Source organism: Mirounga leonina, unplaced genomic scaffold (assembly GCF_011800145.1).
Source record: "Mirounga leonina isolate KUSES-001 unplaced genomic scaffold, KU_Mleo_1.0 Mir_115, whole genome shotgun sequence".
Classification (NCBI taxonomy): Eukaryota; Metazoa; Chordata; class Mammalia; order Carnivora; family Phocidae; genus Mirounga; species Mirounga leonina.
The window spans coordinates 89130835-89153831 of NW_023270268.1; the positions used below are offsets into that span (position 1 = coordinate 89130835).

At 43.3% G+C, this 22997-nt stretch overlaps 2 protein-coding genes across 11 annotated transcripts in view; one reads left to right on the forward strand and one right to left on the reverse strand.

The window, feature by feature from the left end:
* Positions 1-2323: 2323 nt before the first annotated feature.
* On the reverse strand, positions 2324-11313 carry DTX3L (deltex E3 ubiquitin ligase 3L). 2 transcript variants are annotated; one of them, XM_035000034.1, is made up of 5 exons: positions 11060-11313; positions 9567-9778; positions 6123-7673; positions 5458-5675; positions 2324-2424 (listed from the first exon to the last, which is right to left on the reverse strand). In XM_035000034.1, the coding sequence occupies exons 1-5, from the start codon at positions 11241-11243 to the stop codon at positions 2355-2357; spliced, it is 2235 nt and encodes a 744-aa protein (XP_034855925.1). In that variant the 5' UTR covers positions 11244-11313; the 3' UTR covers positions 2324-2354. The 2 variants fall into 2 exon arrangements, with proteins under 2 accessions (XP_034855925.1, XP_034855926.1); XM_035000035.1 differs by lacking the exon at positions 11060-11313 and adding an exon at positions 10727-11053.
* A 43-nt stretch (positions 11314-11356) lies between these two features.
* PARP9 (poly(ADP-ribose) polymerase family member 9) overlaps positions 11357-22997 on the forward strand; it is a 32263-nt gene continuing 20622 nt past the window's right edge. For 2 of the 9 annotated variants that reach the window (XM_035000033.1, XM_035000025.1), the window contains exons 1-7: positions 11526-13229; positions 14073-14289; positions 14385-14496; positions 15289-15325; positions 17169-18016; positions 20651-20875; positions 22038-22256. In XM_035000033.1, coding sequence (XP_034855924.1) covers positions 14473-14496; positions 15289-15325; positions 17169-18016; positions 20651-20875; positions 22038-22256 — 1353 coding nt within the window. In that variant the 5' untranslated portion in view covers positions 11526-13229; positions 14073-14289; positions 14385-14472. Of the gene's footprint in view, positions 11400-11525; positions 13230-14072; positions 14290-14384; positions 14497-15288; positions 15326-15478; positions 15589-17168; positions 18017-20650; positions 20876-22037; positions 22257-22997 lie in introns of those variants that run through there. The other 7 variants (XM_035000028.1, XM_035000029.1, XM_035000027.1 and 4 more) reach the window with 7 other exon arrangements.

Genomic DNA, 22997 nt, shown 5'->3' on the forward strand with positions numbered 1-22997 from the left:
CTTTCTTTCTTTCTTTCTTTCTTTCTTTCTTTCTTTCTTTCTTTCTTCTTTCTTTCTTTCTAAATAATTTATTTGAGAGAGAGTGAGCCAGCAGGGGGTGGGGGTGGGGGAGCAGAGGGAGAGGGACAAGGAGACTCCTTGCTGAGCTTGGAACCCTACTCGGGGCTCCAACCCATGACAGAGAGATCATGACTGAGCCGAAATCAAGAGTCAGACACTTAACTGCAGGGCCCCCCCGGGCGCCCCCAGATATAACTTTATTTAAAGCAGATGCAGATGATAATACCTTCCACAGAACGAGAGCAGTAATCCAAAGGCTCACCAACCACTCGCACCATGAAACTTGCCTTTGCACACGCATTGCAATCAAGGATCCAGAACTTAGCAGGACCCAGACTGTTGCTTTTTTGAAGCAAATTCAGCTAAAAGATCAGTAGACACAAAATCATAACAGTAAAGAATTTAATGAATCATCAAAAACTAAATGTATAAACTGATTTTTAAAAAAGACCTATCACTTAACTTAAGCTTCCTTAACTCTCTAGACAAAGGAGAAGATTCTGGTTTTTTAAGTTCTTCAAATGGGACCTCCTTGGAAGAAATCTACTTTGAGCACTGTACAGGAATCCATTTCTGAGAGAAACCCAGAATAATGGGAATTTCCCAGCCAGCTCCATGGAGAAGTCCCCTGTAGGAGGCAGGGTAGCTCTGGGGTGTGGAAGCTTGGGGCCAGACTATCTTCTTCAAATCCCAGCACTTCTGCTTATAAACTATGTGACCTTTCTCAATGTACTTACCCTCTCTATGCATCAGTTTTCTCAGTTATAAAATGGGGATAGCATTAATAGTATTAATGATAGATATAAAGCTCTTGTAAAGAGGATAAAATAAATCCATAATAAATATTAGCTATTACTATCTGATTAACAAATGTATACGTGTGTGTATGTGTATCCTTAGGAAAAGAAAAAGACTTCTTCTTCATCTTCTTTTGAGAGAGGCTGGGACATGGATAACCAGATAATTTACTAGTATAATTTTCTTCAGACTTAGAGAACCATTTAAAAGTACATTTTGACATGCCATATATTCCAAAGAGTAGACTCAACTTGCCTTGTCTCTTGTCCACAGAGAGTATCATGGAGAGAGATTTTAAGGGAGAAAACAGGACTTGGTGGGACTTTAGTAAAAGAATGGAAAAACTACTATGGTGGGGGCTACACTACTGAGAAAGTGATGGTCTATGGAAACTAAAGTAAGCTTATCTGTTTAACTGGAAGAAGGGTATACTTAAAAAGTACAGTAATATCCATAGGAAAAAATGTTCAGAAACATGTAGCATTAGTATGACAGGGAAAATGTACCCCATATGGCAGATTTTAAGAATCAGGAGGGAGCAAGGATCAAATTAGAGGCCTGGTCAAAGCTCAGAGTTCAGAGTTCAGAAGCTAAGCGTTCTGGAGTAAGGAACTCAGTTTTTCCAAATCAGTGGTGAGGTCTCCAGAAATGGCTTCCTAACTCTTGCCTCTGTCAAAGATTTAGGGAACATATATCCCTCTGCTGGGCTATTAGCAACCTGAGTCAGGCAGCAAAAAATTTTTATGAAGCACCAACTGTGTATCAGGCTCTGTATTGTGACAAATAACAGCCTTACTCCATTTATTACCAAAGGTTGCCCAATCTCTGCTTCTGGCCCTTTTTCTGGCCATGAGGGAGGGAGGGGAAATGTGTGTCTCTAATTTTCCATAACCAAAGCCCCATCCCCCCTTCACACTAGGATTTTACTTTTAGGGTACTTAAGGAGCAAACAAAAAAACAAAAGTCTACCTCAGAGATGGCAATAAAAAGGATCAATTGACAGCTACTATTTCAAATGAAGAACACAGAAGATGATTTCAGACCCACAGCACTCCACCCCCTCCCCCGCACCAAAGATGACCCAAGAATGAGGCACAACACCCACAAAATCACACAAATCTTTGGAGCTTTTATCTTCCATAAAAAGTAACACTCCAGAAATGACAGACTAGCATATTCTTACTCTTACACAGACCACTTCTTGAGATGAAAAAAATTTTTTTAAGATTTATTTATTTATTTATTTGACACACAGAGAGAGAGAGAGAGAGAGAGAGAGAGCACAAGCAGGGGGAGGGGCAGAGGGAGAAGCAAGCTCCCCGCTGAGCAGAGAGCTTGACTCAGCGCCAGGACCCTGGGATCATGACCTGAGCCAAAGGCAGATGCTTAACTGTCTGAGCTACCCACGTGCCTCATTGAGATGAAAAGTTTTAAAAGGAGTCTCTTCAACTGTGTTTTTTGAAAGCTTGGCTCAAGACATCCCTCCAGCGGTCTTCTTACTCAATTCCTTTATTTTTCAGCTCCTGTTTGACACGTTTCAGATAACCAGGATCCGGGTAGCCATACCTGCAGAAGGAAAAAGCCCCTTAGCTTCTTCATAAATGCTCTTAAAGAATCTGTACAGTAGATCCCTGGCATTAATATTCAGTGTTGCAAACATTCAAAAACAATCGTGAAGGCAGATGACTTACAATCACTTGTAAGTGTGCAGATGTGAGCCATTTAGCTGGTAAGTTAGCCTAGCTGTCTGCCCAGGATCTGCCTTCCAATAAGACTTTTTAAAAAATTTTCAGCTCATGGTAAGCAGTGACTCTCCTAAAGTCATACCACACTATATATTATGGAGGGTAATCATATTCTACAGGAGAATTTTCTAATTTGGGAAATTTTCAAAAGTCTCAGGATGCATTCCCTTTTGAATACTAAGGGTCTGAGGCATTCTATTTGAATTTCATAAAGAGCAAGTAAAAAACAATTGGATTACCTATAATACAACTTCCACCACCATTAACTGAGACTTTTCCTAGAGTACTATTGGCCAAGGGAATTTATAATCTCTATGGACCATTGGGAGGGGAGGGTAAAAGAAAGGGTGATTTCAAAAGAAGGCAAAGTAAATAATATTGCTAGGATCTATCTTCCGAATAGACAGGAAACCCCAAATTAAATCACCTTAGATACCATTCATCCTAGATTCTGAAGTTCCCTCCCTTTAATGCAAAATTTAGTACCTGTGTGACATTTTGTGGTTTGGAAGGTAGAAGATGATAGAACCAATATTTCTGCCTTATGATATTATCATTCCAGACTAGCATCTCTCAAAATACCCTACCCTAATTAATAAATGAATTCAGTAAAGTTGCATGATAAAATTAGTATACACAAATCTGCTGTATTTCTATACACTAATAACAGAGCAGAAAGAGAAATTAAGAAAACAATCCCATTTATAATTGCATCAAAAAGAATAAAATACCTAGGAATAAATTTAACCAAGGAGGTGAAAGACCTGTACTCTAGAATTATAAGACACTGATGAAAGAAATTGAAGATGACACAAACAAATTAAAAAATACACCATGCTCATGGATTAGAAGAATTACTATTGTTAAAATTTCCATACTACCCAAAGCAATCTACAGATTCAATGCAATCCCTCTCAAATTACCAATAGTATTTTTCATAGAACTTCAACACTTAATCCTAAAATTTGTATGGAATCACAAAAGACCCCAAATAGCCAAAGCAATCTTAAGAAAGAACAAAGCTGGTGATGTCACAATTCCAGATTTCAAGCTATACCACAAAGCTATAGTAATCACAACTGCATGATACCAGCACAAAAACAAACACATAGATCAATGGAGCAGAATAGAGAGCTCAGAAATAAACCCATATTTATATGGTCAATTCATCTACCAAAAGGAGGCAAGAATATATAATGGGAAAGGCAATCTCTTCAATAAATGTGCTGGGGAAACTGGATAGCTACATGGAAAAGAATAAACTGGACCACTTTCTTAAGCCATACACAAAAATAAATTCAAAATGGATTAAAGACCTAAATGGAAGGCTTGAAACCAGAAAACTCCTAAAAGAAAACAGGTAGTAATCTCTTGGACATTGGTCTTAGCAACTTTTTTCTGGATGTGCTCCTTGGGCAAGAGAAACAAAAGTAAAAATGAACTGTTGGGACTACATCAAACTAAAGAGCTTTTGCAATAAAACAAAAAGGCAATCTACTGAATGGGAGAAGATACTTGCAAATGATAAATCTGATAAGAGGTTAATATCCAAACTATATAAAGAACTCATTATAGCTCAACACCAAAAAACCCCACAAATAACCTGATTTAAAAATGAGCAGAGGATCTGAATAGACATTTTCCAAGAAAGACATAACAGATGGCCAACAGACACATGAAAAGGTGCCCAATATCACTCATCATCAGGGAAATGCAAATCCAAACCACAATGAGATAGCACATCACACTTGTCAGAATGGCTAGTATCAAAAAACCAAGAAAAAGTGTTGGCAAGGACGTGCAAAAAAGGAAGCCCTCATGTATTGTTGGCGGGAATGTGAATTGGTGCAGACACTGTAGAAAACAGTATGGAGGATCCTCATAAAGTCAAAAACAGAAATACTGTATGATCCAGTAATTCCACTGCTGGGTAATTTACCCAAAGAAAACAAAAACACAGTTCGAAAAGATATATGCACCCTTATGTTTATTGCAGGAGTATTTACAAGAGTCAAGCTATGGAAGCAACCTGAGTGTCTACCTATAGATAAATGGGTTAAGAAGATTACATATCTATTACATATATATGTGTGTATATATATGTGTATTTGTGTGTGTATATATATATATATATATGGAAAATACTAAGCCATAAAAAGTTGAAAGCTTGCCATTTGCAACAACATAGATAGACCTAGAAGTTATTATGCTGGGTGAAATAAGTCAGAGAAAGAACTATACCATATGACTTCACTTACATGTGGAATCTAAAATACAAAACACACACACATAGAAACAGTCCCTAAATACAGAGAACAAACTGGTGGTTGCTAGGGGAAAGAGGGCTAGAGTTGGGGGGATAGGCAAAAGAGGTGAAGGGGACTAAAAGATACAAACTTCCAGTTGTAAAATCAATGACAGATGGTAACTATACTTACTGTGGTAAGCACTGGGTAATGTATAGAATTGTCAAATCAACTGTTGTACACCTGAAACTAATGTAACATTGTATGTCAACTGTACTTCATGAGTATTTTTTTTTTAAGATTTTATTTATTTATTTGAGAGAAAGAATGAGACAGAGAGAGAGCATGAGAGGGGGGCAGGTCAGAGGGAGAAGCAGACTCCCTGCTGAGCAGGGAGCCTGATGCGGGAATCGATCCCAGGCCTCCAGGATCATGACCTGAGTGGAAGGCAGTCGCCCAACCAACTGAGCCACCCAGGCGCCCGTCAACTTTACTTCAAAAAAATACTTTACGGCTATAAAGTCTCCTTCTAGCCACCTCCTCAAACTGCCATATTTTACAACCTCTAAATCCTGTTTAGCAATCATTATTTTTCAGAAGGTTCTCACATTTGTGGTCCGCCAAAAGTGGACGTTTTGTGGTGGATGTCATTCCACGTAATGACATTGGAGACTCCTAGTGCTCGAGAATCCCCCACTGTGAAAATCAGCTTTTGGTCAAAGGCCCTACGAAGCAGTCTCAAAACCTCATTTCCTTCCTCATTATCAGGCAAGTATGCTCTTCGTCGTACTCCAGAGTATTTCTTTCCTGGGTTTGGGTGCTCTTTCTGTATGAAGACAAGAAAGTATCACATGAAAACACTCCCAAGTCTAAATTTTACTACACAGATAGATGTGGTCATTTGCAGACAGAGCAAACTAAATATATATATATATATATATATATATATAAAAGGTTTGCACATATTTCCAATAATTCATATTTCTCCCTTTCCCTAAATTCATGCTGGAAACACTATCCATCTTCTGATTTGCCCTATTCTAACACATAAGCACCACCACTCTTTCTCTGACTTAATAGACACAAAAGATACCTAAGTTATAAGCAAACATTGCTACCTTTATTACTGATATTATTATTATTCCTATTTAAAGCCCTTGCATATGGAAATATACATGGAAATAATTCCCTGGGATATCCAGTAATCGGCACCATAACAGTCTCTTGCTCTGATAATTCTAGCATACTGGGAAGAATGCTCAGAAACACTTACTGTTTGTATGCCTCCTTTCATGTTATATTCAATCACAATGGAGCCACAGGATTCATAACCTGGAAGTGAGCTACTTAGGACAGTGACAGCCATGGTCCCCTCTGGCTGATTGCCTTTCTGGATACCATAGGAAGTCTGGCACACAGGACAGACCGGCTTATAGGACAGGGCTTGGTTGATACAAGAGGTGCAGAATGCGTGCTTGCACTTGGATAGCACTTGTTTGTTACTAATGATGTCAATACAGATGCTACATACATCCTCTTCCTTGTCCACTCCCGACGCCCCAGAACTGGCAGAGTGCTGGAATGTTGGTGAAGTCATTTTTGAATCATTACTATCAATGTCCATGGGTGTTTCTTCGTCCTCATTCCTTTTATCTCCAGCTAACAGGAACATTCCCCCCTTTTTAAAGATACACTGCTTTGCCTTTGCAAGGTGATCTGGCAACCCAGTCAAAGTCACTGACTCTTCATTTAGTACAGAGTGTACATGTGGATGGTTTTTTCTAAAGTCATCAGCCAACATGGTCTGACATAAGTGCTTTCTCATTTTGCCCAGAGGTTTCAGTGAAAGAACTTCTCTCATCAGCTGACTTGACACATGTTGATAGGCATCGATGAAACTTGCATACGCATGGGCAGACAGATCGAATTCTTTGTCCTTAGGTTCAAATAGAATGTGGATTTTCTTAGTGTCTCTCCAAACCTGACATTGAGTATTGTACTTTTTTTCTATCTCTGTCATCTCCTGGAGTAATTCAGCTTTTACAAGCAGATAGTGAGCAGTGTCAACTTCAATTTCATTCATCGTGCATTTGGGAGTCGATATTTTCACAGGTCCCATGACAAGACTTTCAGAGGCTTTTGGGGCAAAAAAATATCCGGCAGCTGAAATGTCATCTTGGGTCCCCAGGAGAGTTAATTCTCCTCCTTTCTCCTTTATAAGGAGCTTTGCAAACCGTTGATTCAATTCTTGTTTGATCTTATTTGCCTGCTCACTGTCTGCGAAAGCAACACATTTCTGCTCCAGAGATGCTACGGTTTTCTGAAATTCACTGACAAAAGCCTCGCTAGCGGCTTTGAGATCACCTGATTGATTGGAGGTGAAGTCTAAATAGACAGTATTCAGAGAACTCTCCTGAATTGTTATTTTTATTTTTACACCAAATCTTCTCTGTACTGAGTCTATTTTATCAGGATGGCTCTTCTGGAAGTATTCAAAGAAAGGCAAAGGAATTTCAAGATGGTTGCTTTTGTCTTCTGTCCTGGTTTTTGGTTCAAAGGGAGAAACACAGCTGTTCTGGTCCTGCTGACTGAGTGGCTCGCTCTCCAGTGTCAAAGGGGAAGATTCATCTTTGCGCCCACTTTCCTGGAGTTGCTTATTCAAGAAATGATGTATTTTTTCAATATCTCCAAAGGTACCACACACCTTCTCAATTCCATCATCCCCTTCCATCTTTTTGACCTTGGGGCAGATAGTGGTTATGTGTTCCCTCTGCTCTTTAGAGAACAGGTTACAGTTCAGGTCCGCCGTGACACTAAGAAAGATCTGAAATTTTAAAAGGAACAAATATAAGCTCTCAGACGTCAGCCCTATAGTCTCCTATCAAGACAATGCCTAGAGACCAGAGAAACAACCAGAGGGTGACTTCTTTCAAATCCTTTTTGCAGAGGATGCAGCATGCTACAGCCTAGAAGTTCTCAGCTCTGTCTGCACATTAGAATCACCTGGGGAATTAAAACAAAACAAAAGAAAAACAAACAAGCAGAAAAGCCAAGGCCCAGGTACATCTCCAGAGATTCTGTTGTAAATGTCGAGCCTGGGCACGAGCATATTTAAAAAGTGGTGTGGACAAAAAGTCTGGATTCTAGAGCCGTCCGCTCTCTCCACTATTGGGGAATGGAGTGGAGGGAAGGCACGTCTGCTTTCTGGGCAAGTTGCTGTGGTTCTCACAAGAGTCTGTGAGCTTTGAGGGGAGCCATAAATCTGAAGAGGATGTATTTTCCTATTTGTTGTTTTTTCTCGTCTTCAGTATCCCCCCCCCCCCTTTTTTAAACTAAATACCTAACTGCATGCAGTATTGCTAGGCCCTCTAAGTCCTGTCCTTTGGAAGCTCAAATATAGGACAAAAACGCCAGATTAAGCTAAAAATGACAGATGCAAACTGAATGTAATATAAAAGCAAGATTTCTATGTTTTGTTCTCCTCAAGATTTTCACACATGCTCTTTCCTCCGAATGTAACATCCTTCGTCCAGATCTTCCTTCAAATGTTTCCCCAATCCAGCCACCTCTCACACCTCCATCAGGACCACCCAGAGTCCAAGCCACCGTCATCTTGCTCCTGGCCTGCCACCACCCCTCCTAACTGGGCTCTCACCCTGTTTCCACTCTGGCCCCATTCTTACACTCAGTCCTCCACACAGCAGCCAAAGTGAACCTCTAGAAGTATAAACCAGATCACCCCAGTCCCTTGGCTCAAAACCGTCGGATGAATCCCCTAAGATGAAGTTAAAATGCAAAGTCCCTACCTTCATCCCCCAAAGACCTGACTTCTGGCTCCCTCTCCCTGTTCCTCGCCTGTCATTCTCTCTCTTCCCTACTGCCTTCTAGCCACAGTGGTCTCCCTCCTTGAAGCCCGTAGGGTTTAGGACAGAAGCTCATGTCTCAGAGCCTTTGCACCTGGGCTTCCCTCCGCCCCAAACATTCTCACCTCACTTAGTAGCTCCCTTACTTCATTCATGTCTCTACTCAAACATTACCTCATTTGAGAGGTTTTCCTTGGTATTTTATTTAAAATAATGGTCTGGGAAAAAAAGATGATATGTCACTGTCTATCATCTCTCCTGTCTTATTCTTCTTCCTAGCACTTATCACCGGCACACATTTTTTACATATCTATTTTTTTTTTTTTTTTACCATCATTATCTGTTTGTTTTACTATCATTACCTGCTCTCAGGGTCTATGCGCCCAGCTATATCCCCAGTTTCTGTGACTGTGCCTGGCACACAACAGGAAGTTGATATTGATTTGCCAAATTACTACATGGCTGGCTCCTTCTCATCACTCAAGTCTCAGGCCAAATGTTACCTCCTCAGAGAAGTTGTCTCTGACTTCTGGTCAGAAGCAGCATCACCTCCTTCCCCTTCCTCACTTTGGCCCTGTCACCCTCTAAGGCAAAACCCCATTCTATTTTCTTCTTAGCACATATCACTGCCTGAAATTGTTTCATTTATTTTGTTTACTTGCTTGTTGTCTTTCTATGTACTTCCCCACCCAGCAGGGATCTTGTCTATTGCGTTCATTTCTGTGTCCCAATGCCCAAAAGAGGGCCTGCCTCCTAGCAAGTCATCAGCAAGTGGTGGTTGGATCAATAATGAAAGGTATGGTGAATGGAGTGGAAGGGGTAAGAATATACCCCCCCCTTCTTTCAATCCTTACCTTTTGGAGACAAGAATCCATAACATCAGGAATATATTCTTTGTTTTGATGCTTCTCACCAGACCTCACCCCTTCCTGTAACTGTGGCAACGAAGATGTTCTTGGTCTTGCATTCCTCTCCATTGGATTCTCAGTGGGCTCCAGAAAAATAGTCACAAGTTTGTTGTCAATCATAATCTGATGCTTTTCTTTCTTCAAGACTCCCTCTTTAGCTTCAGTGGAGACATTATAGACACACATACACATGGGAAAGACTTTAAATAAACCTCTTATTCATGCATCTGTACCCTGCCCCAGCAGCTTCCCAAGAAGGCTGCTCCCTGCATCCTGGAATGATGGGTTGATGACAGGGCACTGTGGAGGAACTATTCAAACTCTTAACATGGGCAGCTTATGTTTTTGTTTGTTTTTAAAGATTTTATTTATTTATTTGAGAGAAAGCGCGAGCATGAGCGGTGGGGAGGGGCAGAGGGAGAAGCAGACTCCCCACTGAGCAAGGAGCCGGATGCGGGGCTCGATCCCAGGACTTGGGGATCATGACCTAAGCCGAAGGCAGACACTTAGCCAATGGAGCCACCCAGGAGCCCCCAGCTCATGTGTTACTGTAGAAATGAAAAGCTCATGATAATGGGATACACTCTTTAAAAGTCACGTTTCTGAAACTGTCTCCGGTTTTCCCATTTCAATGATACGGAATAATACTCATTATATAAATTTAAGTGAAAACAGCAGACATCAAAGGTACAGTCAGAATTTTGTAAATATATGTTGACTGACTGACATTCATAGAAAAAGACTGCAAAGAAATGTGCCATATTGGGCACCTGGGTGGCTCAGTCGTTAAGCGTCTGCCTTCGGCTCAGGTCATGATCCCAGGGTCCTGGGATCGAGCCCTGCGTTGGGCTCCCTGCTGGGTGGGAAGCCTGCTTCTCCCTCTCCCACTGCCCCCGCTTGTGTTCCCTCTCTCGCTGTGTCTCTCTCTGTCAAATAAATAAATAAAATCTTTAAAAAAAAAAAAAAAAAAAGAAAGAAATGTGCCATATTGTTTATCTCCAGGTGGTTTTCTTCTTTTCCCACTTGGCTATAGTGAGTATATACCACTTTTGAAATTCTCGAAAACAAACCAGTGGAATAATTAAAACATAAAAACGGAGTAGTACCTAAATGACAAGAGTTTCCATACAGGTGTCTGGGGGGGAGGGAAAGGTGTCCTTCCCAGAGCGGAGAAACTTGAGCTAGGGTGAGGATACTGGGAAGCATCAACTTTACAATGCGGTCAGACCAGATCACGCACTGGGCACTTCTGGGCACTTCTGGGCTCTATCCTCCCCGTTGGGCTGTGTCTTTAGGCAGCAGCAGCCCCCGGTTCCTGTCCCCATCAGACGGTGCCGTACTTTCTCCAGCCATCTCTCCCAGGTCAGCATGAGCAGGGTCTGCCCGGAATCCCGCGGGGCCAGGCTCCTCGGCACCCGCAGCCCCGGCCCGCTGCTCACCTGCCCTTTCCAGGAACTTCACCAGGAAGGTGACCTGGTCCCTGTGGTAGAGGGGCTGGACGGTGCACTCCCCGCCGCCGGACCTCTGGCTCTGGAAGTAGATTTCCAGCTTCCAGCGTATGTGCGGGCTGGACTCGGACACCCGCACGAGCAGCGGGGACGGCGGGCGGAGGGTCGAGGCCATGGCTCTGGGCGCCGGGCTCCGGGGGCGGTGGGGCCGAGCTGCGCCCCGCAGTCCTGGGCCGCAAAGTTTCAGTTTCGCTTTCCCCGAAATCCCTCCCCGTGCCAGGCATAGCCGCTCCCCCTCCTCTCGGGCGCCCTTCCTGCCGCAGCCGGTCCGGTGAGTGGGTCCAGGCCCCGGGCCCCCGAGGGGCGGCGGGGGCGGCGGTGGGAGCTGTCGCTGCCGCTTCTCTCCTGCGGGGCCGGGCGGGGTGGGGGGTGGGGGGCGGGCGAGAAGCGGGTTCCCAGGGCCAGGTGTCCCCCGTGAGGGTGGGGACGGCTCAGAGGTTTAAGTCAAATTAAGTTTCTCCTGTGTTTATGATTCCTTTACATTCTCTTCTTGTTACTATTATTTGCAGCGAAAATGTAATTCACATTCTGAATGCAGGTGAAACGTACTCGTATTTCTCTTAAAATGTGAATTGGTTCGCCTGCATTATGAAAGGGCCACCAGTGACCTCCCTCCAGCTCTGTCCTTTGGTTAGACTGGCTCTTGGGACTTTCCTTGGTTTGGCTAACGGCACTGACCTGGGTAATGCCCCTGTGTCCTAGGGAAGAAAGATGAAAGGCCCTGCCCTCAGAGGCTGGTAAGGGAAGGTGGACTTGTGAATAAGGAAGCCAAATCTCTTAAGGCCTCCAAGAGTAAGTTTGAAGCAGAATCTTAAAAAGAGTGAGAAGTGGGGAGCGTCTGAGGTGCTAGAAGCCCTGTGGTCTGAAGCAGAGAGGGAACACTTGGCCTTGAAGGAGATGAGAGGGGACAGAGGAAAGGTCTACCTAGATCAGTGCTGATCAATAGAAATAGAATGGGAGGGGCACATGTCATTTCAAGTGTTTTAGTAGCCATATTTTTAAAAGTTTATGCCCATTGATCAGTTAACATCTGTGAGAGGTGACCTATGTACAAAGTTGTTCTTTACAGCCTTTATTACAGTAGCAGAAGATTGGAAACTCCTTAAATGTCCATAAATAGGGGGACCTAAAAGTTTAACAGCTTATGGTGCATCTATACAATGGAATGCAAAGAGCAGTGAAAAGAATGAAGAAGCTCTTTACGTGCTAACATGGAAAGATCTCTAGGATACATGACACGAGAAAGGCAAGATGCCCAAGAGTGTGTGAAAGATGCTACCTTGCGTGTAAAAACGCCTCTGGAAGGATACAGGAGAAGCACATGACACTGACTGCATCTGGGAAGGAAAGGTAGTGGGGGAGGGGGGCGTAGGAGGGAGCCTTTCAAGCTTTTCTAAATTTGAACCAGTAAACATTATACCTATTCAGACAATAGGATGTAAAATTGGATACATCTCAATCCTTAAGAAGAATGTATGGCAAGAGGCTCTGAGGCCCAGAAATGAAATGGTGTCAGTGGGAAAGGAGGATAGGGGCATATTCGAAAGTGATTTAGGGGACTCCTGGGTGGCTCAATCAGTTAAGTTTTCGACCCTTGATCTCAGCTCAGGGAGAGTTGAAAATTGAGGATCAGCAGAAGCATAGCCTAGAGATATGTATGGGAGTCATATTTGCAGCTGGTGAGTTGGAGCTTTGACCTGGGTGGGGCTCCGAGCTGAGCGTGGCCACTGCTTAGGAGTCTCTCCCTCCTCTCTCCCTCTTCCTATGCCCCTCCCCCCCAGTGTGCTTGCTCTTTCTCTCTCAAAAAAAAAAAAAAAAGCTGAAGAGACTGAATGGGGCACTATGCTCCTTCTTTTTATTTTGGGGGGGTTAAATGAATGCTGCCCCCATGGCCAAGTCTCTCCCTAGGGCTTCAAGGAACATCCCCAGGTCTGAAGGGAAAAACAAGTGCAACAGCATCTAAAACAAAAGCCCACTGGGCGCCACAGCCAAGCAGACGCGGAAGTTGTCCTTTTTCAAAGCAGCAGTGCCCTCTGGAGGCGAAAATGTATCTTGTCCTCGCATTTTAGGATCCTAACGGACTTCGTGCTTTTCCTGACCTGTAAGAATAATAGTGCTTTGCTGCTGTAGATAGTGGGGCAAAAGTTTTCCGCAAAAAAGGGATTAGAAATCATTTCCAAGGCCTCAAGGCAGCTATGTGGGTGACAAGGGCGGGCAACTGCATCTTTAAGCATTTTCGTCGGCATTCTCCTAAAAATTCAGTCTTTAATTCCTCCCTGGTAGATGGAGAATCTTAGGATATGTTTTCGCAGAGTTTCTCATTTTTCTCCAGCTATTCTCTTTCTAATTTGATCAAGGATGTTTATCACAAAGTCAGTGACACACGCCCTCCAGTGGTGTAAGCATGGCCTCCTCTTTCTTCAAATACCCTCCACGGTCTTCACTCACTCCTAAGGCTGGTTTTTCCTCATTTTTAAAAAGATTTTGTGTATTTATTTGAGAGAGAGACAGAGATAGCAGAGATAGCGAGAGAGCCCGAGCGGGGAGGAGAGGGAGAAACAGGCTCCCCACTGAGCAAGGGGCCCGATGCGGGGCTCCATCCCAGGACCCTGGGATCATGACCTGAGCCTAAGGCAGATGCTTAACTGACCGAACCACCCCGGCGCCCCGCCCTCCTTTTTTTTCTTAATTTTTTAAATTTTTATTTGAGAGAGAGAGAGAGATAGCAAGAGCAGGAACACAAGCAGAGGGAGTGGGAGAGGGAGAAGCAGGTTTCCCGCTGAGCAAGGAGCCCGATGCAGGGCTCTATCCCAGGACTCTGGGATCATGACCCGAGCTGAAGGCAGATGCTCAACGACTGAGCTGAGCCACCCAGGCGCCCCCCTACCGCCCTCCTTTTTTAATGCTGTGCTCAGTACCTCTTGGTATCCTCTTCCTCTCCTAGATATATAAAAGCTTACTCCGCGTCCTTCAAGGCCTGGCTCTGCCTTCACCTCCTCCATAAAGCTTTCCCTGCTGTTGTCTATATAGCTCTTTTCCTTCTCTGAACCGCCCTTACGGTTTCAACCGGAACCTCTCTGTAAAGGATGGAAGGTCAACAGCAACAACAGCAGCAAAAACAATGTGTGCATCTTCACCAGTGAAATTGAAAACTACTCAAGGTCAGGAATCATGTTTACTCTTCCTATGGTGTATTCTTACCAAATTCCCTAAGACACTAGTCCGTGTTTATTGCATCCTTTCTATTCATTCCTAGAAGCAGGCAACCATATTTGGGAATAACAGTTTACATTGGGAAATGCAAAACAGAGTTTAAACGTTTAAAGACCCCAGGGACCTGGAGGATGGACTTTTCCGAGGTAAAAAACGTAAGTGTGTATAAACGATGAACCTTGGTCCTCACACCAAGAGTTCTTCCTGTAACAGCTACAAACCTTGGGTCTTTAGTTTTACTTGGCATTCTTCTTTGGTTTAGTAGCCCAAGGAAAGTTTTTACCTTGCACCATGTGAGAGATGGGAAATCAAGAATATGCTAATGTAAGCAACAGAGTCAACATGAGGATGGGTGATTTTTTAAAAATGTCACCTGGGTATCTACTTATTCAACAATTCTGCCTTTGCAGGATGAGGGGAGGAGGTGGGAGGAGGAATGAAAACAAGGAAATAGAGAAAAGGCACCCCATTTGTTTAAATGGAAAATTCCATGTTCAGGCTTGTATCATGAAATAAGCAATTGAAAGTAGGTCCTTACCGGTAGATGGGGAGGTGTAGCTGATGAGGTGCATGTTCCCACGTCTCCTGTTCTGTCTAGAGAAACCCCACAAGGCTTTGGAGATTGGAGGCCTCTCTGGGAGTTTGGGATCATTTTGGTCTGTGATCTTTGGGCCTTTTCAAGTGTTAATCTCCTACTCTTCGTCTCATCCTGAATTAGAAGTGCATTGACCTCCAGGGAAGTAGGGCAGGGTCAGTGTTTGCTGGGACATTTAGTATTTCAAGTTTGTCAGGTACACAGATCAAACAAACACGCATCCCCCTTCCCCCTCAAACCTAGTGTTTTTTGCAGGGTTGTTGTTGCTTTGTGTCTATTAGGCTGTATTTGTTATCAGTACCCTGTAGTCATTCAGTCACAAATTTTTTTAAACCACTTTTATTTATTGCAGGGTTCCTCCAGAGCGGCTGCTTACAATGAGAAATCAGGTAGGGTCACCTCACTCCTGTTTCCGAAGATCTCTGCTCAGATCTTTCCTCCGTGGAGAAAGGGGACTATAGAAGCAAAATGTCTCCTCCCTCCCCAGGTGCTCAGGTGTGTGACTGCATGGCACTGGGGACCCAGTGCATGCATCACAAAGGAGACTGCTTCAGGGGCAGTGGGACACCAGCATCCCCAGTGATCCTTGCCTTTGCCCACACGATGTGAAATCTTCGGACCACAGCGCTAGAGCTGATGTTGGCCAGAAGAGGTGACCCACTGACTGTCCCTTGGCTTAGCAAGTGTTGCATGAGCCGAATGGAACCTGCCTGATCATAGGAGTGGCCAACTTGAGATTTTCAGCCAAAGCGCAGGCCAGCTGGATTTGTCTATCCATGTGCTGCTTCTTTTAGGTCATTAAGGCCTCCAGAGATCTTTCTAGGTGGCTCAGATTAAAAATGGACGTTGAAGTAAAATGTCATTAATTACGCCATTTTATCGATTTTAGGACTCACAGTTTTTTCACATCTCTGAAATGGGGCTACTCCTTAGCAGTCCGTAGAGCGCCATGGTTTAATTGGCATCATTTTTCCTTTCGCAGTGGCATATAATAACGATGCCCTAAGCTCCGTGAAAACAGTGTCACAGGTTGGGCTCCCCGGGAAGCAGAAAGTGACCTGGAGTTAGGGGTGCACAGGGTTTATTGTGAAAGGACAAGAGAAGAAGCCAGATTGGGTAGGTGGAGCCCTCAGACTATAATGAAAACCTGACAAAGCTCTGCCAGCCTGAGAGCGCTCATTTTGGGAGCCCCACGTTGAACATGAATGGCCTTGCTCAGCCACTGATGGGGGCCACCCCTGAGAATAGCGTGACCTTGGCTGGAAAGCTGAAATGGACCCTCAGTGGCTAACCACTAGATACTGTTGCCTAGCCATATTTCCCCTTCATAACTGCCTTGAAAGGGGGGTGTCTGAGCAGCACATCTTGTCCGCCACATACAATAAAAATAACTTTTAGTCAGTTTTAATTCCACCAGATTTGTGCCATGGAACTAGACTATGATGACGAATTATTTACTCAGCACCATCAGTGCTTCCCATACTTGCTGGACCATGCCCGCACAGGAGCATCCTCAACCAGTGACTGATGGCAGTTGGATAAATAGGCCCCAATTTTTTTTACCCCACTGGAGGTATAGCTATGAGACACATGATCTGCACTGCCCCCTAGCGGAGCTAAGCTTCATTTGCTTTGTAACACACCTTTTATTCATTTCCTTCCTCCTCCTGTCTCACTGTCCCACTCTGCCCTCCTCCTCCTCCTCACCCACCCCTGCTGTTTTCTAGGATCGCCTCCCAAATAAACTGACTCTCAAATCCTCATCTCAGAGTCTGCTTCTAAAAGAACCCCAAACTGAGACACTGGCAAAAGCAAACAAGTTAGGAATTAAAGCCTCCATATATATTTGACTCATAATTATGTCCTTTCCAGCAAATGGGCCTTAAGCATGGATGGTCCCAGAGTCACCATTTTTACATAGATTTTAAAAATCTGTGAGTCCCCACAAACATAGTTTTCCTCGCCACCATCACTGTGGTGTAGTAGGTACCATTTAGTAGGTACTGTGTGCCAGGCACAAAACTAAGCACTTTACAGGTGACCTACCATGAAAAACTCTTGTATATCCTTGGCCTAATTACATGTCTGGTTGAAAAGGCGGATTAGGAAGGGGGCGAAAGGAAGTTCATCTCACTTTTGCACATGGGAAACTCAGTCTCCTAGCGTGAGGTCGAGTTACACCCTTTTCAAAGGAACCCAGGCTCATTTCTTTAATCTTCTCTACTTTTCCAGAGACTGCCACTCCTGAAGAAGACCACAGCTGGCAAATTCCCATTAATCACAATGACTTCACAATTTTAAAAACTAATGAGAGTCAGCTGTGTGAAGTCCTTCAGCATAAATTTGACTGTGTCTGTACCCTGGTGTCTCCATCCCTGGAGGGTAATGGTGAGTCTCAGCGAGTCTTCAGAGAAATGCTAATTCCTGGGCTCGAGTTATCTGTTTGGAAGGACGACCTCACCAGACATGCTGTTGATGCCGTGGTGAATGCAGCCAATGAAGACCTTATTCATGCGGGAGGCCTGGCCAAGGCCCTGGTGAATGCTGGCGGCTTTGAAATCCAAGAGGAGAGCAGAAGATTCGTTTCCAGAGTGGGTAAAATACCAACTGGTAAAATAGCTACCACAAAAGCAGGGAGACTTCCCTGCAAATTAATTATCCATGCTGTCGGGCCTAGGTGGACAGCAAAATATTATCAGACATGTACCCATAAGCTGCAAGAGGCCATTATAAGTATTCTGAATTATGTTACCTTTATCAATCCAGACATTGAGACGGTAGCAATTCCAGCCCTGAGCTCTGGGATTTTCCAGTTCCCTCTGGACTTGTGTACACAGATCATTGTGGAAACTATCAACTTTTATTACCGAGAGAAGCAACCGGCCACTAATTTGAAAGAAATTCACTTGGTAAGCAATGAGCATCCTACTGTTGCTGCCTTTAAAAATGCTTCAGAAGTAATCCTAAGGATGAACAAGCTGGGATCCCGCACGAGTCAAGAAGCCACCCCTCCTTTCAAGACAATTATCGTGAACAATGTGACTCTCCAGATTGTCCAGGGCTACATTCAACTGCAGGAGGTAAGTCTTTGTTTCTATTCTCTTGCACTGCCAAAGGAGATCCCTGAGCTGTTTATTACCTATCAAGTAGTTTTAAATATATATATGCTATTTCAGATGCTATTTATTTTTTTTATAAGATTTTATTTATTTATTTGAAAGAGAGAATGAGAGACAGAGACCACGAGAGGGAGGAGGGTCAGAGGGAGAAGCAGACTCCCTGCTGAGCAGGGAGCCCAATGCGGGACTCGATCCCGGGACTCCAGGATCATGACCCGAGCCGAAGGCAGTCGCTCAACCGACTGAGCCACCCAGGCGCCCTCAGATGCTATTTAGAAAGCATCTTGTTAAGGCTAAGAGTATGGACTTCAGAGACAGACCATCTGGGTTTGAACGCTAGCTTTGCCATTTGCTAACCGGGTGATCTCAATCGAGTTATTTTATCTTTTGGACCTTGGTCTCCTGATCTGTAAAATGAGAATAATAATAGCACTTATATCAAAGAGCTGGAATCAATACACATAAAATGTTTAGAATAGAGCTTGGCACATGATAACTATTTATGATTATTATTGCCATTATTCTTAGGCACCAGGAGGAAATAGAACGAGTTTTGATTCCAAGGAACTTAAAATTGATTAGACTTCTTTTATGCAAGAAAAAATTCGCAATTTGAAAAATCCCACTGGGGAAACAAACCATCTGAACATTTCTGAAGCAGCCTATCGAGAGTAAACAAAAAAGTCTTAATACAAAATGAATTCATAATATTTAAGAGTATGTAAATTTATGACAAGAGTGTAGGGCAGTGGACCAAGAAAGATTAATTCAGAAGACAGGAGGAGTTTTGAATCTGATCTCAAGTTATGATCGGTATGAACTGGGTGGTTAGTATGACTTGATCAGAGAGACATAGAAGTGGTGAGAGCCTGAAAATCACGGACTGGACCAGTCAGGAGATCTAAGCGGAGCTGTAAGTTGTATACTTAGGATACTGCTCTCTGTCAGCGGTTGGAGAGAATACAAAGGGTAACTTAGCATTTAGCCAGCGCTTGTGGGGGGCCAAAGCCAGGGCCCTGGCAAGGAGGGGAGGGAATCAGGGTAACAGTGAACTTGGGTATTTCTGGGTTGGTGCAGTTCCCGTGCTAGGCAGAGCACCTTAAGGCTGGGGATCATGGCTTATTCATTTTGTATATTATTCACTTTGTAGCCCCAGGGCTCAGTTTGGGCATGCATCTGGGTTTTCAGCAAATTATTGATGCCAAAGTGAAGGGGGCAGCAGGGAAGAGAAAGAATATAAGGCTATATTCTTTTTATTTCTGGATCAGGGATGTCACACTTAAGTTTCTTCTATGGCCACAATCAAATAGACTTAATCGTAAGTGAAAAAATATCATTTCTTTTCTTTTTTTGTTTGTTTTTAACATTTTATTTATTTATTTGAGAGAGAGCGGGCGTGCGTGGGCACACGCAAGCAGGGGGAGGGAGAAGCAGACTCCTCACTGAACAGGGAGCCCGACCTGGGGCTCAATCCTAGGACCCTGGGATCATGACCTGAGCCGAAGACAGACGCTTAACCATCTGAGCCACCCAGGTGCCCCCAAAATACCACTTATTTTCTACAAGACAATTAGAAAAGAAGACTAGGGGACCCCACATGATGAAACATTTATTCAATAAGTCATTAATATGCCACTTTAAAATTAAAGTGGAAACATCCTAGTTGAATAACTTACCCTTTAAACTTTTGTTGTATTTCTTTATTGCCAGCAACATTAAGAACCTTAAAAATTTTCAAGGGTGCCAATGCTCCCAAATTGGAAATTCTGATTGCGCTTTCAAAGTGAAGCATTCATTAACGTCCATTAGAAGTACCTGGGTTGCCCGCAAAAGGAACCAAAGCCATCAGGATGATTTAGGGGTGTTTGAGCACTGGGCGGGAGCAGAAGGATACCGTCCCCTGTAGCCCAGGTCTGAGGGCTAACTAAGGGTGATACTAGTGAAAACACAGCCCATGTGTATGCAGTCCATTTCCGAAGAGACAGATGTAGAACTGGTAAAAGTGGTTGCCTGCAGGACAGGCGGGTGCATCGGGCATCCAAGGAACCCAGCAGGAGGGAGGCCTGTTTCCACTGAAGACTTTTTTGTCTCGTTTGTATTTTCTTTAACCATGTACTGCTTTCTTTAAGAAGAAAAGCATTAGGAGGTAGAAGTTTCCCAAGAAATTTTATTTCCACTCTCTTTAAAACAGAACAGAAAATTCACACAGAAATAGCAAAAAGTGATGGCAGTGGGGCAGGGGATGAAACCATGTATTGATAAAGGTTAAAACAAATCACAGGGAAAGCTCCAAATCTGGAATATGGCATTATAAGGCAGCAAGGGGCTGACAGACGTTTGCAGTCAGAATTGTATCATCCACACACTTCACCTAATTTCTGAATAGGACAAATGATTCATGGCAATCAAATGGAATTATGAGTTCTATCCACCGTTGATTGATACCTTGTGCAGAACAAACACACAAACAAAAGATGTCTTGTGAATTTAAGATCTTCAAAAGCATTTTTTCAAAGCTCCTCAGCAAACTGAACATCTAGGAAAAAGTAATTTAACAAGGAATCCTGTCCGTCTTTTCTTTTTTTTCCTTTGCAGACAGATGTAATTGTTAATTCTGTAAATCCACTCTGTGGTCTTAGATATGGACCTGTGTCAATATCAATCCTACAACAAGCAGGAGATGAAATAGAATTGGAATTTGGTAAAAAAGTTACTGAGATACAAGATTCTCAGTTCGTATTGGTCACAAAAGGATTTAAATTGCCCTGTCAATACGTGTACCATGTGTTGTGGCATTCAAGATGTTGCAAACAGACTGAGGTAAGTTCACAGTAAGTTTATCTTTATGTAGTTCCATAGTCTACATAGTCTTTGTTGAAGTTCCATCATGTCGTTACATTTATGAAATATTGGTAAGTGGGATAGTCCTCATTTTCTACCACTCTGAAATACAGAAAAAGTGTTGTTGTCACAAGTTATCTTAAGAAATTTAATTTTAAATATTACCTAACCCATGTCTAAATTGTAAGCTGGCATACTGCAAACAGACCTGGAAAGAGTGGGCTCCCTCAGTCTACACACCTGTTTACCTCACCCCTCTGTGACCCTGTTGGCCTTTCCCTAAACGGGCCTGGAATTCAGCCTCTCTGTATTCCCCTCCATCAGTTAAATGCCAGGAGGACCTGGGATTTCCCTTCCAGTATTATTCCAGGTAAATCTATTACCTGTGGTGTCTTCCCACCAATGCCTGAGGTAGAGATTGGCAGATTGGCTTTCTGGCCAACTCTTCACCTGAGACACATAAAACATACACATTAAAGAGTGGGGGGACCCACTCAAATGTGGAGAGAGGGAAACAGTCCCCTTCTCTGTCTTTGTCTATCTTTATTTTGTCACCATTTCTGGTCCTTCTTTGACTAAGAGCCCTCTAATCCCAAACCCGTCCTCCAGTCACTACCTACCCCCCAGTTTTCCAAGGCCCTTCCACAGACAACCTTCCTGTACTTCAGTATGGATGTTGAAATGTTGATGGAAAGTTTAAATCTGCCAAATATATTAGCACTTCTCGAGAAAAAATTACATAGAACATTAGGACATATCTTAAAGATGTTGGATAAAGCTGCTTATGGATTTTTCCCTCTGTGTCCTTTATTAAACTTCCAAGAGCTGTTTGTTTCAACCTGGAAGTGGCAGGTAAATGGGATAAACTGATGGTTGGCTCTCTGACCTGGGGAGATGGACAAGGCTGTATAAACTGGGAGAAATCATGGCGCCCAAACAGACCCCTCAATGACTTCTGTTTCTCATCATCTAACCTTAAGGCTGTCATGGGTTCTCCACGGAGTGGAGCCTTTCCTGCTCTCTAAGGAGGCATGGCCATGACCCTGAGGGAGAGTAGAGGTTGGCATTGTAAGATGTGGGCAGGATCAAAGGGTGAGTGAAGTTTTATTTTGACTCAAAGGCTGATCTGTTTTTCCTACAGATACTGAGAATTGCAGTGAAGGAATGTTTGGAGAAATGCCTTGAACTAAATAAAACTTCTATTTCCTTTCCTGCCCTTGGGACTGGAAACATTGGTATACAGAGCAGTATAGCAGCCAAGATTATGTTTGATGAAGTTTTAACTTTTGCCAAATGCCATTTGAAAAAACAATTAACTGTAAAGTTTGTGATCTTTCCAGAAGAACTGGAGACATATATGGTAAGTTAATATTTTAGAAATGTCCTATAGTTCATTCATTCATTCATTCATTCATTCAATAACATCATGTAAGACATGAGCTAAGCCCTGTACAGCACAGTGATGTTCTAACTTGGTGAATTTAATTTTTTTTTTAATTGCCCACCTTTGACCTAGTAAAGACTGTCATTAAAGCAGCAATGTTACCCTGCTACCTAACTTCCCACTTTTCCTTTGTTGGCCTTTATTCTCCCCCTGCTCCTCAAAGGTAAGCAACCTTTTAGTTTCAGTCTGGGGTCCTCTGCCCCTCACTCTTCTCTCCTGCTCTGAGAACACAAGTATTCTTTTTTTTTTTTTTTTAAAGATCTTATTTATTTTTTGACAGAGAGAGAGACAGCGAGAGTGGGAACACAAGCAGGGGGAGTGGGAGAGGGAGAAGCAGACTTCCTGCGGGGCAGGGAGCCCAATGCGGGGCTCAATCCCAGGACCCTGGGATCATGACCTGAGCCAAAGGCAGACGCTTAATGACTGAGCCACCCAGGCGCCCCGAACACAAGTATTCTTACAGTTTCTGCAAAGTCCTGTCTTCTGAGCCACCTTCAGACCCATACACCTAACCCTCTCTCATTTCCACTTGGTTATTCGATTGTCATCTTAAATCCAGCATATTTAAAACAAATTTTTTGCCTTCTCCTCTCCAGTTGGTCAACTTCTTGGGGCAAGTTAATATACTTTTCTGTGCTTCAGTTTCCTCATCTTTAA